Source organism: Alternaria ethzedia, assembly GCF_023757985.1.
Source record: "Alternaria ethzedia strain BMP 0044 chromosome Unknown scaffold_28, whole genome shotgun sequence".
In the NCBI taxonomy this organism is placed as follows: domain Eukaryota; kingdom Fungi; phylum Ascomycota; class Dothideomycetes; order Pleosporales; family Pleosporaceae; genus Alternaria; species Alternaria ethzedia.
Window position 1 is genome coordinate 63,599 of NW_026056221.1, and position 16,486 is coordinate 80,084.

General features: G+C 53.1%; 7 protein-coding genes and 2 non-coding genes across 9 annotated transcripts; 5 read left to right on the plus strand and 4 right to left on the minus strand.

Moving 5' to 3' along the window:
- Nucleotides 1-384: 384 nt before the first annotated feature.
- Nucleotides 385-4,023, plus strand: J4E87_008627 (uncharacterized protein; the record flags this gene model as incomplete). Its single annotated transcript, XM_049380214.1, has 3 exons — nt 385-389; nt 414-3,625; nt 3,701-4,023. 3 exons carry the CDS (start codon nt 385-387, stop codon nt 4,021-4,023), a joined length of 3,540 nt encoding a protein of 1,179 aa, XP_049229956.1.
- A 300-nt stretch (nt 4,024-4,323) lies between these two features.
- J4E87_008628 (uncharacterized protein) lies at nt 4,324-4,671 on the minus strand (the record flags this gene model as incomplete). Its single annotated transcript, XM_049380215.1, has 2 exons — nt 4,324-4,476; nt 4,588-4,671. 2 exons carry the CDS (start codon nt 4,669-4,671, stop codon nt 4,324-4,326), a joined length of 237 nt encoding a protein of 78 aa, XP_049229957.1.
- A 240-nt stretch (nt 4,672-4,911) lies between these two features.
- Nucleotides 4,912-6,058, plus strand: J4E87_008629 (uncharacterized protein; the record flags this gene model as incomplete). The annotated part of the gene is made up of 3 exons (XM_049380216.1): nt 4,912-5,503; nt 5,556-5,592; nt 5,665-6,058. 3 exons carry the CDS (start codon nt 4,912-4,914, stop codon nt 6,056-6,058), a joined length of 1,023 nt encoding a protein of 340 aa, XP_049229958.1.
- Nucleotides 6,059-7,570: 1,512 nt separating this feature from the next.
- Nucleotides 7,571-9,512, plus strand: J4E87_008630 (uncharacterized protein; the record flags this gene model as incomplete). Its single annotated transcript, XM_049380217.1, has 2 exons — nt 7,571-8,209; nt 8,259-9,512. The coding sequence occupies 2 exons, from the start codon at nt 7,571-7,573 to the stop codon at nt 9,510-9,512; spliced, it is 1,893 nt and encodes a 630-aa protein (XP_049229959.1).
- Nucleotides 9,513-10,160: 648 nt separating this feature from the next.
- J4E87_008631 (uncharacterized protein) lies at nt 10,161-11,748 on the plus strand (the record flags this gene model as incomplete). Its single annotated transcript, XM_049380218.1, has 3 exons — nt 10,161-11,312; nt 11,365-11,579; nt 11,646-11,748. 3 exons carry the CDS (start codon nt 10,161-10,163, stop codon nt 11,746-11,748), a joined length of 1,470 nt encoding a protein of 489 aa, XP_049229960.1.
- Nucleotides 11,749-12,256: 508 nt separating this feature from the next.
- On the minus strand, nt 12,257-12,361 carry J4E87_008632. The gene has a single exon. It is a non-coding gene; the product is annotated as a tRNA-Met (tRNA).
- A 512-nt stretch (nt 12,362-12,873) lies between these two features.
- J4E87_008633 lies at nt 12,874-12,947 on the minus strand. Its single transcript has one exon. It is a non-coding gene; the product is annotated as a tRNA-Ile (tRNA).
- A 595-nt stretch (nt 12,948-13,542) lies between these two features.
- Nucleotides 13,543-14,244, minus strand: J4E87_008634 (uncharacterized protein; the record flags this gene model as incomplete). The annotated part of the gene is made up of 1 exon (XM_049380219.1): nt 13,543-14,244. The coding sequence occupies one exon, from the start codon at nt 14,242-14,244 to the stop codon at nt 13,543-13,545; it is 702 nt and encodes a 233-aa protein (XP_049229961.1).
- Nucleotides 14,245-14,506: 262 nt separating this feature from the next.
- J4E87_008635 (uncharacterized protein) lies at nt 14,507-15,766 on the plus strand (the record flags this gene model as incomplete). Its single annotated transcript, XM_049380220.1, has 2 exons — nt 14,507-14,683; nt 14,735-15,766. 2 exons carry the CDS (start codon nt 14,507-14,509, stop codon nt 15,764-15,766), a joined length of 1,209 nt encoding a protein of 402 aa, XP_049229962.1.
- Nucleotides 15,767-16,486: the final 720 nt, after the last annotated feature.

The window sequence follows — 16,486 nt, forward strand, 5'->3', positions numbered from 1 at the left end:
GATCACAAAATTGGTGTTGCGAGATGTGCCTCTGCTAGGGCCGCTTCGCTTCGCTAGCGCGGTCGGAGAGATGGTTTCTCCGCGCCGAACAGTCCGGCGCTGCAAGTCGCGTCTGCATCATAGAGCGCATCGCCGAGCCGTCGCGCACTTCCAACACGCGTCGCAGTCAGTCTGCCCTCTCGACCAGCGCATACCTTGCGCCAAGGTGCAGCCTCGATACGGACCATTCCCGAGTGCGGTATTAATATTGCATCTACACCCACCCGAACCCCCGCTCACGCCTACCCGAGCCCCTTCACGCGAACCACGGTCCACATGCAGCGACCGAATCTTCCCTATATAGTGGCTTCGCAAGGGCTTGCAGACTTTTAGGAATACGTTGCTATGTCGTCAAACAACTACAACCCTTATAGCTACCCGTATCAACAAAGTTCGGCGCAACAGTATTCGGCATACCAGACTGCACCCGCTGCGAACAGCGCCGCGCAACCATCCCGCCAGTATCAGCAGCCGCCGACGACACAAGCGCAAGACTACGTCTCCTACCAGCCGCAATCGTACGCGAACCAAAACAGTGGATATGGAACGGTGCAAGATAACTCATGGAGTAGCAACAACTATGGCGGGACACGAGAGACAACCAGAGGCGCTGCCGAGGTTTTGCGGAATATGAGCAGCTCGACATCGTATACGAATAATCCCGCGCCGACGAATACCCAAGCGGGCTTCACCGCAACGAATACGGCCGCCTCTTCGCACTCCGGTCGCTACGCCGCCGGCAATTCGCATTCGCCCCAAGTACAGGCGCAACAACCCCACGCAGGCTACGGACAAGCGCAAGCGCGTCCACGGAGCGTCAACAACAATCGCGCGCAGCCAGCGAGTCGAGGCTTGCCATCACCGGCGGTGACGGCAGGGTACCCTTCCCAGACTCAGAGAACCCAAGCGATGTACACCCAGCAGCAACAGCGCTCCGCCAGTCCAGCCCAGCCTCAGTACAACAATGCGCCTGTTAGCAACTCACGCAGCGCAAGTATGTCCACTACGGCGAACCAGCAGTATGGCGATTACAATGCTCGACAGCTCCCTAGCGTTGCTGCTGAAGCCTCGCGTAACTCTCAGAACGCCACATCGTCAACGGCCTACAACTACGGCAACGCGCAAATGCCTTCTGCGATCGTGCCGCCACCACCGGCACCGGCCACCAGTATGGCGGACACATACAGTGCGCAGGGCACCACCACTGTAGACCCCATGGCAGTTTACGATCCATGGCCAGAATATCAGCGAAAGCAGGCGGCGCAGCAGGCGATTCTAGATGCAGCGCGCGCAGAAGAAGAGAGGATAGCCGAGGAGACGCGCAAATTAGAGGAGCAAAAGAGGGAAGAGGAACGCAAACAACAAGAGGAAGAGGAGGCTAGGTTGCGCGCGTCACAACCCAAGCCAAGAGCGAAGAAGGCGCAAAAACAGCAAGCGAATGCGACGGAAGCAGCTTCTGCAGCATCTAGTGCCGACGGCCCTGCTGAAGCACTAGAGAGCGAGATCCGAGCCATGATGGCTAAGATGAGAGAGCTAAACAGCAAAGACCCGGCACTCCTAGCTCGAATCTGGGAAGAAGAACGCAGAGCGAAAGCGCCCAAGTCTCCGACTGCGCAGAACAAACCCGCTCCTCAGTCTGCCACCCCGCAACCCGCACAGGCTGCTCAAAACGTCACTCCCCAAGCGACGAACTCGAAGAAGAAGGCGGCACCCAAACCAGCAGCGAAGCCAGCTACGCCTGCCGTACCCCAAGCTGTTCCCGCCAGACAAGCACAGCCGACCCCTACTCGACCCACAGGTAACACTCACTGGCCACCCGAGAAGAAGGCACATTTGGCGAGCGCAGCAGCAGCATATCTCAACGCCCAAAATGACGTTCGCAAAGTTGAACCCAGCCAGATATTGGGCCTACTCAACAGCAACCCTTCCTACATCGAGTTGTGCGAACAACTGGAGCAAATGGGCCTGAAGCTAGATCGCGCCGTGTTCGCTAAGAGCCTACTCACAGCAGTACCAGACGTGAATTCTGCATCTCGCAAGGCAGTGCAGGCGGCGCCAGTTCCAGTTCAAAAACCGCCAGTGCCGCCTGCCGTCATGAGAAAGGAAGTCGCGACCCCCGTTGCGCCGACCCCTCAATACACACCAGCAACTGCCTCACCAGCGAACGGAAGCTCTTACCCGTCATTCCCAGGGAGCGCGTCGCCCGCACCTGCACCTGCGCCTGCACCCGTCGCCGAGATGGTGCCAATCAAGCCCGAGCTGAGAAAGCCAGCAAACAAGGAAGAGGCTGCTCGCAAACGCAATCTGAGCGATCTCATCGATTTGTCTCAACTTTCAGAAGAGGAAGACATGGGTCCGCCGCGCAAGAGAATGAATGCAGACCCTTACGCATCATACTCGCATCAAGATGCCATGGCCGTCGATGAAGAGCCTTCCACCCCGAACTTCCCCATTGCAAACACTCCTTCATATCAGCCACAAGCATCTGCGCCGCCGCCAGTTCATCCGCCGCCTAACGAACTCCGGTACCAGGTCTATGTTGAACCACTTGAGAAGAAGAATGCTCTCCGTCGAAACACATACAACCCTGCCACGATCGCAAGGGATGTACTCCTCGCTTGTGGACGCCATCCGTCTGAGCGCAATCTGAACCAACATCTAGATGGGCTGAGGACCACATTACCACAGATAACCTGGGAATCGGATCTTAGTACAATCAGGTGGAACTTGATTGATCCAGGACGACCTCCTCCAGGGTATTTCAAAGACGGCGTTCAAGCCTTGACTGAGGATGCAGACGATGAGGAAGACGATTCCGACGACGATGAAGCGCGTCGTGTCCGCGCTCCGCCCAGTGCGATTGGTGAAGGTGGGGCTCAGAAGGTCCAAGCTCTACCCGAAGCCATCAATCCGTTTAAGCAGAAGCGCCGCGGTCGCCCTCCTCGACACTCCCTCCCCAACGGTGCGGGTCCAGGTCCAGCGACACCCAAACGTCCGAGCATCCCCGTTTCTATGAGCCAAAGTGCCCCACGCCCTACTTCCGGTGCTGCTGGTGTTGGATATCAAGCATTCCGCTCCGCTACGGAGTATGGGCCTGATGGCAAGCCACTGCCGAAGAAGAAGGGCCGCCCAATTGGGTGGAGGAAGGCAATCCATGGATCTCCGGCTGCGCAGTCTCGTCCGGCTCTGAACGGTCACACAGGTCCTCTCAAGCACCAGCCGCCGCAACCAAGCTCATTGCGCAACGAGCCCATCCGTATCAGTTCCCGGTCGCCGAGTGTTGCAAACCATATCCCGCAGTACCGATCGTATAAGTGCAAGTGGCAGAACTGTCAGGCGGATCTGCACAATCTAGAGACACTTCAAAAGCATATATACAAGGTGCATCGCAAGGAGACTCTGGAATGCTTGTGGGATGATTGCGGAAAAGAAGTCACCAACTACGACCCTATGACGAATATGAGCATCGAGCGTCATCAGCCTCATTCCTTCGATCTAGAGAGCAACTGGCGCAATCACATACACGAAGCCCATATCAGTCCTCTGTCATGGCAGCTTGGTGATGGGCCGACTGGGGGTCTCTCTGGTAAGGAAGATAATTTATGGGCTTAGATTGTCGTTGAACACTTGGAGAGAAATGATCTAACGCTCTCATTCATAGACTCGCATGATTCTGAGGCATATCTCAGCGATGCGCAGGGACGTCAAGTCACACCACGTATCACAGTCGAGCCCGAGCGAATAGAAGCACTGAGCATGTCACCACAGGCACCTGTTGGCCAAGGTCGCGGTCGCGGACGTCCGCCCAAGCGTTCAGCGGAAGAAGAAGCCCGCGATGCGCATGAAAGACTTGTGTCGCTCAAGAAGCGCATTGGTGGACCCGGTATGGATCGTGGAGGCGTAACGCTTGCCAACGAGAAGCGTCGAAGGGGTTTCATCGAAGGCGACGAGGAAGAGGAGGAGCTGGTAGATGCCGAGGATTGAGGACTGTGAATAACTTCAGATTTGATAGTTTTGTATAAGTACGCGTATACCCATAGCGAGGACAAGGCGCATTGGGAGTCTTTATGGGTGCGCAGTAGAAGGAAACCGAAGCATGTCTCCATGCGTAAGCCATAGCCTATTGAACTATGTTAAATCCATCAGCGGCCAAACCGCTATATTGATACGCCAGAACTCCATGCCCCCATTTGATAAAAGTCGCCGACCTGCAAGTGGTATCCTTTGTCCTCCCTCCAGCCTCTTTCCTTGTTGTGACCCTCTCCCACGCATGCACCGCGCAACTCATGCCTTGACCTTGCCTGACGCGGCCTTGGGCTTCTCCTCAACTTTGTGATCGTCGGAATTGACCTCGAGGAAATGGTATAGGACGATGAGCAGCATGGCAGCGCTTCCGAGGAAGATGGCGAGCGAGTAGAGTTGGCTGTCGGTAATCATCTTGGGTGCGACCGCGCGTCAAGTGTAGCTGGGTGACAGGTGTAAGGCGTCAAGGGCGCTGCGGAGTTGTTAGTAAACACAATGGACGAGACGAAGATGCCAAGAGCTTACGGAAGCTAGATGCGACAGAACAATTCGAGAGCCGGGAATGTCGCGACAGTATTGGATGCGCAGCGATTGACTCTTGGGGTTCATGTGAAGGCCACCTTGAAGCTTCGGGAATGTCGGCGAAGGTAGGGCTGGCTCTAGCGCCAGATGCTCCGCCACTCGAAATTCCACCCCACACAGCGTCATTCTCACTTTGACACACACGACCCAGGTCCCATATCCCCCGCCAGGCACCGAATTTTCGACTCTCCAGGGCGCCCGGATCCTTGGAATATCCCAATCCACCCACCCCACTGTCACTTCAACGCCCGTACACAATAAGCCAAGATGCCACCCAAAGGCAAGGGCGAGCAGCCCAAGGTGAAGAAGGTCGCCGTAGACAAGACCTTTGGTATGAAAAATAAGAAGGGAGGAGCCGCCCAGAAGCAGATTGCGCAACTCAAAGCCACCACCGCATCAGGTGGCACACCCGACGAAAAGCGCAAGGCCGCTGAGAAAGCCCAACGCGAGAAAGACAAGGCGGCGGCAGAACAAGCCCGCAAAGAGACCGCCGAGCTCTTCAAACCAGTGCAGGTCCAGAAAGTACCTTTTGGTACCGACCCTAAGACCGTACTATGCCAGTTCTACAAGAAGGGAAACTGCGAAAAGGGCAAGAAGTGCAAGTTCAGCCATGACCTGGCCATCGAGCGCAAAACAGAGAAGAGGAGTTTATACACCGATAACAGAGACCAAGAAAAGGAAGAGGAAGAGGAGCGACGGAAGAAGGATAACATGGACGATTGGGACGAGGAAAAGCTGCGACAGGTCGTTCTCAGCAAGCACGGCAACCCAAAGACCACAACAGACAAAGTGTGCAAGTACTTTGTTCAGGCTATCGAGGATCAGAAGTATGGTTGGTTCTGGACATGCCCGAACGGAGGTGAGTTTCGACAACGAAATGCATGTGAGGCGCGCGCTGACCTGTATCTAAGGCGACAAGTGCATGTACAAGCACTCTCTACCACCTGGGTACGTATTCTCAATTCATTATCGCCATACAGAATGAGCACATCTGGGAATCGAAACTAACATGTCCTTCAGATTCGTTATCAAGACTAGGGAACAACGCGCCGCCGAAAAGGCCCTAATGGCCAACTCACCACTCAACACCCTCACCCTCGAAGACTTCCTTGAATCTGAACGACACAAGCTTACCGGCAAGCTCACACCTGTCACGCCTGAAACATTTGCCAAGTGGAAGAAGGAGCGTATCGACAAGAAGCAGGCTGAGGAGGAGGCCAAGAAGATGAAGGATGCCACTGGTAGGGCTATGTTCGAGAAGGGTGACTGGGCACAAGACAGCGATGCGGATAGTGATGATGAGGGTGGCGATGAGTGGAACTTGGAGACCATGAGGAAGGAAACCGAGGCAGCGAGAGCGCGAAAGGAAGAGGAGCGAATGGCAGTCGCACTCGGCAACATGACAGTATCTTGAGGATATCCATCTACTTTGGATCGAACACCACAGGGGGAGATGAAGCGGGAAAACCTCGCCGGTTGCCACACAATGCTGCAAAAGCTTGCGGGGCATTACCGGGACCTGGCTTCGATGGAAGTATGTGGAGGCGACAGATTGACTTGATGCAGTCTTTTTTGCATCATCAGCATGTTTGGCCGTGTCTGGGCTTCAGCGTTCATGCGGCATGTCCCGAACATTATACGCAAAGCTTAGTCGGCTTTGTGTGAACGGCGCTGGCGTCTGGGTTCTGGTATATATTATTGGTATCATACATGATTGTACGAATACAGAAGTACATTCACCGGGGCAAGTTGCTCTACGGACTCGCATTATTGTGGTACTTAATGGGTGCGTCTGATTGAAAGTGAGATGAATGTCAACGAGGTCAAGCGTGAATGCCGATATCGAAACAAGCTGGCGTAAGATGCCTTGGGTCGCAAAGATTATGATGATCTACATGATGTGAGCTTTCTTACACCCAGAACGTTTCGTCAATCACGATACATATCACCACGGCCAATTTCAACATCTGCACGGTACATTTCAGAGTCAAGACGGAGGATTTCGAGACCGTCACGGCGAAATTTAGATCGTGCTCATTCACTAGCAGCAAAGCTCCTACTGAAGCTATGACATTCTGCGGCAACATCCTCGATGGAAACTCCACGGGAAGCACACTCGGTACTCGCAAGCGTAGTCTTACTTACACGTGCAGCCTTATCATCATCTCAACGACAAGCTTCGGCCCTATTACCACCCCTCTCATTGGCAGTACACACACCCTCGTACGAAGTCAAAAAGCAAAGAAGAATCCTACTCACACACCGAACATCAAGGGAAGAAGAAGCGGTAAATGTAAGCGGCCGAAACACTCCACTTCACGATGCTCCATGCCATGTTCGCCTGCCTCGCCCAGATCGCGGCTGCGCGTCACCTAACCTGCATGCAACCAGACTAGCCCTCCAAAAGGCAAAGTGCAAGATGTGTCTTGGCGCTCAAAATGCCGCGCATCAGTTCCGCCAACGCGTAGTCAGACTCCCCGCAACATGACGGCATGCCCATTCGGCGCACGCGGCGACCCACGTACCCAGGTCCCCAGGCCCTGGTTCCCTCTCTCGCGCATCCGAAGTCGTGTGCCGGCGCGCACTACGCACTCCCGAGTTGTCTTGCCATGACGAAGACGCGGCCGAGGCTAGCCTTGGTCCGTGGTTTGATGGCGTCGTTTACTGATTCTTAAAGAGCAGGTGCCGGTCACTGGGATCGTCGGTTACTGTTCGAGTTAATATACTTTATACCCTTTTTTACATCCTTTGCGCCTCTTTCTTTACGCCCTGTCGCCTGCATTGAGCATTTCGGTGTAGCTGAGAGCGAAGAGATTACTTACTTTGATCATTGAGTGTGGGGCTTCATCCGTATTCCCGGATCGTTCCCGTTACGTCTTCATCTGCTTGAGAGACTCTTCGTTGGATCTGGCTTGAAAGAATAGCAATGGCGGTGGAAAACTACGATATCGTTATCGTGGGCGCGGGACCCGTTGGTCTCTGTCTGTCAACATGTCTTGCGAGATGGGGCTACAAGATCAAGCACATCGACAATCGACCGGAGCCGACCGCCACTGGACGCGCAGACGGAATCCAGCCGCGTTCTCTCGATCTCCTACGCAACATGGGCCTGAAGCGCAAGATTATGGAATACGAACCTGCAAAGGTTTATGAGGTGGCTTTTTGGGATCCAGCGCAAAAGGGTATTCACAGGACGGGGACTTGGGCTAGTTGTCCCAAGTTCATCGATGCGCGGTACCCGTTTACTACGCTTCTTCACCAGGGTATGATCGAGAGGACGTTTATTGGCGATATCGAGAAGAACGGTGGTCAGATCCAAAGACCCTGGACGATCAAGGGCTTCAAGAACGATGGCAAGGATCAGACTTATCCTGTTGAGGTCAACCTGGCGCATGTCGATGGCACCCATGAGGAGACTGTACGCGCGAAGTACCTGTTTAGCGGAGAGGGAGCGAGGAGTTTTGTGCGGGATCAGCTGGGTGTCAAGATGATCTATAAGGATCCTATTGCGCATGTTTGGGGTGTCATGGATGGAGTTGTCAGGACGAACTTCCCCGACATCAAGGTATGTATCCCCATGTTCTTTGCTCCTGTGGGTACTAACAGTGACATAGATGAAATGCACAATCCACTCCGACAACGGCTCCATTATGATCATCCCACGCGAGAACAACATGGTTCGCTTGTACATCCAAGTCGCATCTTCCACGGACAAAGACTGGGACCCGCGGAAATCCGCCACTGCAGAAGATGTTCAGGCGCGTGCCAAAAAGATCTTCGAACCGTACACCATCTCTTGGGACCGCGTAGAATGGTACTCAGTCTACCCGATCGGCCAAGGTATCGCGGAACGCTACACACTCGACGAGCGCGTCTTCATGGGTGGCGATGCATGCCACACACATAGCCCCAAGGCTGGTCAGGGCATGAACACAGCGTTTTTGGACGCAGTAAATATTGCATGGAAGATCCACCATGTGGAGAGTGGCTGGGCACCCCGATCCCTTCTCTCGACATACGAATCCGAACGTAAACTCATCGCCGAAACGCTCCTCGACTTCGACGCTCGCTACGCAAAGCTGTTCTCCGCGCGGATACCCTCAGCCGGCGAAGTCGCCGGCGCATCCGCAAAAGAAGCCTCGGAAGACAACGAATTCATCAAGACGTTCAAAGCCAGCTGCGAGTTCACCAGCGGATACGGCGTAGCCTACAAACCCAACATGATAAACTGGGGCCCCGAACACTCCGCCCAGCACCCCCTCATTCTCTCCTACCAGAACGGTACAAGCCAACGGACAGGAAGAATCATGACACCCGCAACCGTCACACGAGTCGTAGACGCCAACGTCGTACATCTCGAACAAGAAATCCCCATGAACGGCTCCTACCGCATGTTCATATTTGGTGGTAGCCTGGACAAGAGCGCAACAGCACTTAGAGATCTGGCGACGCAGATGTCATCTCCTACATCGTTCTTCAGCACCTTCCTCCACCGCGATATAAAGGAGAAAGACCGGTACCACGAACGTCATAACCCGCACACCGATTTCCTTTCCCTGGCCCTCGTCTTTTCAGCGCCCCGTTCAAGTATTCACATCGATGAGCAATTACCTCAGCCTTTCAGCCGCTACGCCGATCACGTTTATGCCGATGATGTCTGGGACCAGAGGGTTCCTGATGCAAAGGCTGCGGCGCATGCGAAGATGGGTCTTGATGAGGAGACAGGTGGTGTTGTCGTTGTACGGCCGGACGGCTATGTTGGTGTCGTTGTCAAGCTGGCGGAAGGCAAGGGCACGTGTGAAGCGTTGGATGCGTGGTTCTCGGGGGTTACAGGGAAGAAACTGGGGGGTGAGAGGGCGAGTTTGTAGATGGGTGGGATTTGCATAGCCTCTCAAATTCAAATAAGTTCAAAATTATCCAGGATCAATCATGTAAATACACATTTGGCGTAACACTGAGGTTCGCTGCGATGATAGCTTTCATGTGCAGGGAAACGATGACGTCATCATACATGGCCGTGCCGTTCAGTTGGAGGTTTGCAAGCCACTCAGATACTTTATGCACCATGCTGAATACACACGAACTATTCTGAGCGGCTATCGCGACTTATTCTAGCCTTACACCCGGATAGGCAAACGAGTATACGCGCCGTGCAACAAGCGATGTAAGCACTACCACGAGTACTGATACGGCCACCGATGATGATCTCTTTCCGTGTTTACTCATTGGCTTTGAATGACGCGACAATAAGTTTACGCTCACAAGAGGGGACGAGGCTTGATCTAAGATGCAGTAGTTGCTGCGAATGGCTTGAATTCGTCCCCGCTGAATGAGAAGCTGGAGTAGGCCAAGTACGTTGTGGGAGGCCTGAATGCCAGCGCGGCGTGTCTACCTCCTGGGCGTAAGTTGCAGGAGGGGTGATGGAGGCGTACAAAAGCATGGAGAAGTAGCTCAATCGTCATGCCCGACTTCTCTGTGCTCGAAGAAGTTGAGATCGATCTCCCAATAGAAACACCATGCCTCAAAGATCCCTCTACGTCGCAGGCCTGGCGCCCCTACTCTTCACAGTCCTCTACTTCCAACTAGGCAACCTCACCTCCCTCTTCAACCAAGCCACCCAAATCCTCAGCCAGCAGCCCTTACCCACCAAACCCCCCATCATCATGGCCGCAACCCCGGCCTTCAGCCACATGGAAAAAATCACTACAATAACCCAAGGCCTCATCTCCCGCGGCTACCCCGTTTACTTCATCTCCGGTCCCGAGTTTCAAGACTACATCGAATCAATTGGGGCAACCTACATCGGCATCGAAGGCCAAGGCGCGCAAATCATGTCTGGAGAAGACCTAGGCCAGTTTATTAGTCTGCAGGGTGATGAACAGGAAGTTTTTGCTTTTAAGAATATTTTTATCAAGACGATTCCGGCGCAATACCGCACGCTGCAACGCACGTTCCGGGAGTTTCGCGATCAGTACGGAGAGGAGGAGAAGATGGTATTTATCTTCGACTGCACGTACGGCGGCCTTGCACCTGTTATACATGGGGCGCCTGGTATCCGGCCTGATGCGTCCATCGCTATAGGTTTAGCTCCGTATGCAGCAGCCAGCAACGATACCTTCCCTTTCCGCTCAGGGAAGTACCCAGATACCAGTTCAGAGAGCCAGAAGATCCATTTCGAAGCCCAGCAAGCTCATCGTAGGGAACATCCGATTGATACGCCTGTTAACGCGGCTGTCGATGCTCTGCTACTGGAAATGGGCGCTACGACAACGACGCCGAGTTTGTACGATATGATGATGCGCGCTTCAGATGTGTATCTGCAATACGGGATCCCGGCTTTCGAATGGGAACGTAGTGATTGGCGTCCGCATCTCCGTTTTATGGGCGCGCCTGTTGCGGTGGGTATTGCGGAACATAGTCTGCCTGGGTGGTGGGGCGATGTGCTTGAAGCGAAGGCTGCGGGGAAGATTGTTGTGGCTGTGTCTTCTAGTAGTGTGGTATATGATACTAGTGCGCTTATCAAACCGGCTTTGGAAGCGTTTGGAGGGAGGGAGGATGTTTTTGTGGTTGCTACGTTGGTTACGTCTGATGTGGAAATGTTGGATTTCGCCATACCGGCGAATGCGAGGGTGGCGAAGTTTATTCCTTTGGATTTGGCGCTGCCGGATGTACGTATACTCAGTGTTGCAGGTGCATATGTGTTTGCTGACACTGAAGCAGGTAGACGTTTTGGTCACGAACGGCGGATACGGCACCATTCAACAATCGCTTCGCGCAGGTGTACCTATGATCGTCTCGGGTAACGGACAAGACAAACTGCATACAGGCACCCTGATCAACTACAGGGGCTTTGGTATCTATCATGCTTTACCGCAAGTAACGCCGGGATTGCTGACGGAGAGTTTCGACAAGATTATGGGCAACGCCACATACAAGTACGTTGTTTCTTACCTATCAGTGTTGTGAGACTGAGTGACGGACACGGAGCTGACGAGAAATAGGCAGAGGCTCGATACTATCAAGAAGGAATACGAGAGGTATAACGCGGTGGATGTTGTCGAGGATACGATCAAGAAGGTAGTCAATGGTGAACTGGTCTTCTAGGTATCTGAGTGGATGTCAGCGACGTACGATTATCGCGAGCGATGCCTAGTGTTCGCGTACTTAGTTGACGAGGGAATGTGAGTAAGGACTTGCATAACTCATGTCTTCTGCATGCAACTGTTGGCATGCTTACCGCCCTGTTGACGTATGTTACCGTCGCCTCCAGAAAACTCAATGATCTACCTACCTTGCTACTATGTGGCAAAGTGTGCGCAAAGTAAGAAGCTGAGTCCGGTAGTCCGCTAAAATTGTACTTTGTTGCAGCTAGCAAATCACTACTATTTCAAAGTCTCTACAAGTTACGTGTAAGTAACACCTTGGCCTGTTCGTCAAGAAGGAGAGTGTGCGAAGCAATTAGAGAGGTAAAAAAAAATGCAACATCTCCTGCAATATCCATGTCACGCAATTGACATGGTCAAAAGTAAAAAATAAAAAACCTAGAAGCTCAACCTCGTGGACACCAGCAAGGCTGTATTTACCTTGCTGACGCCGCGACTGGCAAAAAGAATGCCCTCTAGCAGGATCGAACTGCTGACCTCGGGATATCTGCTCTGTCGAACAGTCATATATGAAGATATGAGACCCACGTGATAACCAACTACACCAAGAAGGCTTTTGCGGGGAGGCTTGAAAAGGTGACATAGGATGCCACCTGCTGCGAAACCGCTGCACCGGAGAGATGCTGCTTGATTGATGAGAAAATCTTCCAGTAAAACATATATAATGTCAACATGCAGGGCGGTGGAGTGCGTGTGGAGCGGGAAATAGTCGAAATATCAACTGCGCATTTGATAGGCCGTGTCGAATCGATGCGCTGGTCGAGTGACACATCGCTGTTTGAAATGTGGGTAATCACCGCGATGTGCGCTGACTTCCGAGGTACGCTGCAGATGTGGACCCAAATCCTAAGCCTCTTACCAATGAAACCAAACAAGACTGTGATAACGAGACAGTGCTCGTAAGGTTGCTTTCCGTTGTATATCGACTGGAGAATGCATACAGACTTGAAGGGGTGCTATTCTCCCGTCTAAAAATATGCATTTTGGACGAATCTGCTCTGGCAAAAAGTTACAACTTCGCGGGCAAGCCTTCCCGGACGACAGGAGCCTACGCTCGCAAAAAGAATGGTCACTACGAGGGTCGAACTCGCGACCTTGGCGTTATTAGCACCACGCTCTAACCAACTGAGCTAAGCGACCGATGTTTGGTTGTTTCGATGGAAGTGTACCGACCCGACGGCCTATAAAGGAAGAACGTCAACAGCACTCCTCTAGATCGCTCGAGTGTTACAAGCCTTGCTGATGATGTTAGCATTGAGCAGACGAAGTTTGGTGGGGTGAAAATTCCACTTCGGAGATTTCGGATGACTGTCATGGTGGGGCAACCACAGAACTTGCAAGGTTAGGAGCAAGCCTGGTAAGTCTGACATGACCCCAGGACTCACGTTGACTGGTCGATGCTGAGGTGGATACGATGTATTCCTACTTTGACAAAGTTGAAGGAAATGTTGTTGAAAGGGGCTCGATTGTTGAGCCACGGGTATCTTAGAACGCGAACCAAACCAACGCCAGCGCAATGCGCTTGTAAAGCAAAATCTATAAGGAACATTAACAGTATGCTCGTGAATCGTAGTCGGTCATTTGTGGCACTCGGTATGCCCGACCGTCGATGTGTAGTCCGAAAGAGGAGGATCCGATGGTTGGCGGTAATGCGCCGCGACGCGAAGTCGCCATCAGACAATCCGAACGACCAAGTAACACACGTCGTTATGGGTCGTCAATCATCAGTCGTGTGTCAGCCCTCTAGCTGTCCCAAATACTTCTCAACCTCGTCGTTGCCGTAGAACATCCTTTGCAACTTCGCATCCTTCCTCTTTTGGACCTGGGCAAGCTTCCTAACTTTGCCGGCATCGAGCCTGCCCTCTCTGACGTCTGCACGGCTTGCGCCACCTAACGACTTCCTCTGGATGTGCTCTTTCTTGTCTATGCCCAAGCCCAGCTTATCGCGCTTCTCCTTGGGAACAAGCGGAAAGAGCATGCCCTGACCACTCGTACCCAAGCCTTGTCGCGCATCGACATCGTAGCCGTGCTTCTCCATGTATTTCAGTCCCATTCTTGTCCGATCGATCGCGGAGGGTATGGGCGCTCGCGGAAGTGCTGCCTGGTGTGCAGGGCTTAGGTAATGTATGCGCTGGTCGGTCTCTTTGACGGGCTCGCCGCATATGCCGCATCGAGGGTATGCTTCGGGTGCTGGTTGCGGCTGACCATTGGGAAACATTATGGCAAGATACTTCTCGGCCATGGTCTTGCCGTTTGTGGATGTGGGTGCTGGCTGTACTTCGGGGGCGGAAGAGACGAATTTGATGGGGTTCTTCCACAGACCGCGTCCGAAAGCGCGCTGTTCGACGAAAGGCTTGGTGGAGACATCGGGATCCTGTTCAAGAAGCTCGTCGGCGTCGTACTCGTCTGCGGTCGGTGTTGTGGTGGGAGCGGACATCGTGGCGGTTTCGTTGCGAATCGTGCGTGGTGCGCGTGGTGGTGACAAGACGTCGTGGATTTAAGGTTTTGCGGCGGTGGAAGGAGCGACACCGCCGGGCAAGAAAAGTCGAGGTGAAAGTGAAATGTGGGTGGTGAAGCCAGGCGACAATCTTCGACGCGCAATCACATGCTATGACGCCACGTGTATCCGATCTGCTTAGCGAGCCACCATAGATCCGCGTTCCTGAACCTTCCCGCTTCCCGTCCCACCAACAGCCAAGATGCCCGTCAACATCCTGGCCACAGCCTTCGACGAGGGCATCGACTCTATTCCATACGGCTGGGCCGTTTTGAAGTTCGCTTCTTTTTGTGCAGTCTTGTACGTGTTGAAATGGTTCTTCAGTGGCGCCACGAATGGATCGGAGAGGAATATGCATTCCAAGGTGGTTATGGTGACGGTAAGTTTGGGTCATGTGCATGCGTTGAACTACTGTACTGATAATATATAGGGAGGAACTGCTGGCATAGGTGCTGAAGTCGTAAGAGGCCTGGCAACCCGAGGTGCTCAGATTGTTCTCCTGGTTCGACAGCCCCTTGTCGACCCCTTCCTCGTCGACTACATCGAAGACCTCCGAACCCAGACAGGCAACGAGCTTATCACCGCCGAGCATGTCGACCTCGAGGACCTGTATAGCATACGTCAGTTTGCAACCAAATGGGTCGACAACGCACCGCCACGACGTCTCGACACAATCGTCCTCTGTGCCAACACGATGACACCACCAGGAGGCAAGGCAACACAGACTGAAGATGGGCTGGAGTCTACTTGGGGACTGAACTACATGGCCAACTTCCACCTGTTGAGCATACTGAGCCCAGCACTACGTGCTCAACCTCCCGATCGCGACGTTCGAATCATCTTCGGTACATGCCCGGCATACGTCGGCGGAAAGCTGCCAGGTGTCGACACAAAAGCAAATAAAGACGGAAAGAGCGATCCTGGACAACTCGACTTCACACCCTCCACCGTATACGCGACCTCCAAGCTCGCCCTCATGACCTTCGCCGTAGCCTTCCAGAAGCATCTCTCAAACTACGTCCGCCCCGACAAACAGCCCATGAACGCACGCGTAATCATGGTCGACCCGGGCTGGACACGAACACCCGGCATGCGGCGATACCTTACCTTCGGCTCGCTGTGGGGACTGGCGATATACCTCATTACATGGCCGCTGTGGTGGCTGGTGCTGAAGAGTCCTGATCAAGGTGCACAAACCTTCTTATACGCGGCTATGGAGGCACAATGGGGTCGTGGAGAAGGGGCATACTTCCTCAAGGAATGTAGGAGAAAGATATGGACAAGGAAGGAGATCGATGATGAGCTGCTGCAGAAGAAGCTGTGGGAGAGCAGTGAGAAGACGATTGAGATTCTTGAGAAAGAAAGCGCAAAGAAAAGGGCGGCTGAGAAGAACCAGAAGGAGAAGTCTGAGGGCAAGAGTACCGCAAAGGCGGCAAATGGTGATGCTAAGCAACGGAAGTGAAGACTGGCGGTCATCCTCGTCGAAGCTCACATCGCTACTAAAATCACTGATATAAGACCCAGATACTGTCGCTCAAGATCTTTAGCAAGATCCAAAATGAAGCATCTGGAATATGCTACGAGGGGTGTGATCTTGTGATTCCGTTTAAGTTTGCTCACAATCAGCAAAGTGATCTGCGTTCATATATCAACGCTTGCGCGGGTGAGTGCTGTCCACAACACGCCAACCATGTGCGAACCCAATTTTACAGGTCTTCCAGTTGAGCTGAAGGTACTGGTTTTTACTGATGGATGTCTTGAATACGACGACTTGTTCCACTCCTCATTGGTAAACCAAGAGTGGCATGATATCATCTGTAAAACGAATGATATTCGCCAGAGCATGTTTCTGCCACGCCTTCCGAAAACTGGGAATTCGAAGATACTACCATCTACAAGCGGGCCAGTCGCTAAAATGAGTATCTTTCAGGGCTTACCAGACTCTACAAACAAAGAGCGAGCATCTTTGCAAGGTACTCCATGGACTGATTTGAAGCTACATCCGTTGCTTCTAAGGTTCCGCACTCCTAAACGGCTACCTTCCTTGCTGACAAATGGAGGCAATTGGAGGAGCCAACGGCTGGGATTGCGGCGTCCAGGTCATCTGGAGATCAGCTATTGGCTATTGAAGCACTGTAACAAGCCGCACATGAAGGAGGATGGCGCGGAGTGGCGGGAAGTG